General features: G+C 74.4%; 1 protein-coding gene across 1 annotated transcript in view; it reads left to right on the top strand.

The window, feature by feature from the left end:
* The window catches only part of CHL1 (cell adhesion molecule L1-like), a 19025-nt gene that overhangs the window by 9940 nt on the left and 7910 nt on the right, over nucleotides 1-1175 (top strand). The window contains exons 8-9 of the mRNA XM_012732099.1: nucleotides 62-173; nucleotides 794-1006. Coding sequence (XP_012587553.1) covers nucleotides 62-173; nucleotides 794-1006 — 325 coding nt within the window. The remainder of the gene's footprint in view (nucleotides 1-61; nucleotides 174-793; nucleotides 1007-1175) is intronic.

The following is a 1175-nucleotide window of genomic DNA, read 5'->3' as shown; positions in this document are numbered from 1 at the left end:
GGCCCCGCGCTCCAGCGCCCCCTCAGCGCCCTGACGCCGCGTGCCCGCGGTGTCCACGCAGACATGCCCCCCCTGATCCAGACGGCGGACGAGGAGCGCTACGCGGCGGTGGTGGGTCGCGGCGCCACGCTGCACTGCCAGTTCTTTGCGTCGCCCCAGGCGGTGGTGACCTGGTAAGGCCGCGGCTGTGCGCAGCCACCCGCTTGCCCCGCCCGCCCTCAGGCGCCTTCCCCGCTGAGTCCCGGGGGGCGGGGTCTGGGCGTGGCTGTGGGGGGCCGGGCGTGGCTGCCCTCTGGCATCCTCTGCAGGAGCCCGCGCCCCCACATGGGCGCCCCACTGCAGTGGCCCCTGGCCCCGAGAGCCAGGCCCCCTGGACCTCAAGTCCATCACGGAGGGTTTTCTACTCATTTGTTTTTTTCAAAGCGCCGCCCACTGTGGTCCCCTCCGGGCTGCCGGCTGCAGCCCCCCAAGGCAGCACCGCCTGCTCCCGCGGGCTCCCCAGGGCAGCAGCTGCTCTCCATCCCGCTGCCTGTCGTGCCCAGGGCGTGCCTGGGCCAGCGCGGGGCCATGGACGAGCAAGCAGCGGCCCCAGAGGGCCACACCTGCGGCTCGTGCGGGGCCGCCGCGCTCCCGGACGGCAGGGGCCCCCCATTATCCCCTCAGGGGCGCGTCCCCACTGGCCCCGCGTGGTCTTAGCGAAGTGCCCCTCGGCGCGGGTGCGAATGGCCCGAGGGAGCGTGGGCGCGTGGGCGCCAGGAGACGGCGTCCCCGCCCAGCGATGGCCCGTCCGCAGGCAGAAGGTGGAGGCGGCGCGCGCCCTGGCAGGCAGCCACTACGTGGTGCACGAGAACGGCTCCCTGCACATCCCCAGCGCCTCGGCGGACGACGCGGGCGCCTACTCCTGCTGGGTGGAGAACGCGCTCGGGAAGACGGCGGTCACCGCCTCCCTGGACGTCCGCAGTGAGTGCCGGGTCTCCCGCGCCCGCTGCTCTCCGCGTCCCCGCTGACCGGCCTGCTGGCGCTGCGCTCCCCTGTGTTCCCCGGGCTGGTCTAGAGCCGTGGACTTGCAGGCCGGATGCAGGGGAGACAGTGGGGTGCTGCGGGCTGGGGCGGGCTCGTTCCCGGCGGGGCCCTGTGGGGGATCAGCTGGGACTCGGGGCCAAGTCTGGGCGCCT

The sequence above is a fragment of the Condylura cristata genome, unplaced genomic scaffold (genome assembly GCF_000260355.1).
Source record: "Condylura cristata isolate star-nosed mole 26May11 unplaced genomic scaffold, ConCri1.0 scaffold00033, whole genome shotgun sequence".
NCBI classification, from domain to species: Eukaryota; Metazoa; Chordata; class Mammalia; order Eulipotyphla; family Talpidae; genus Condylura; species Condylura cristata.
The sequence above is the reverse complement of the archived record's forward strand: the minus strand, read 5'-3'. Positions and strand labels throughout refer to the sequence as shown.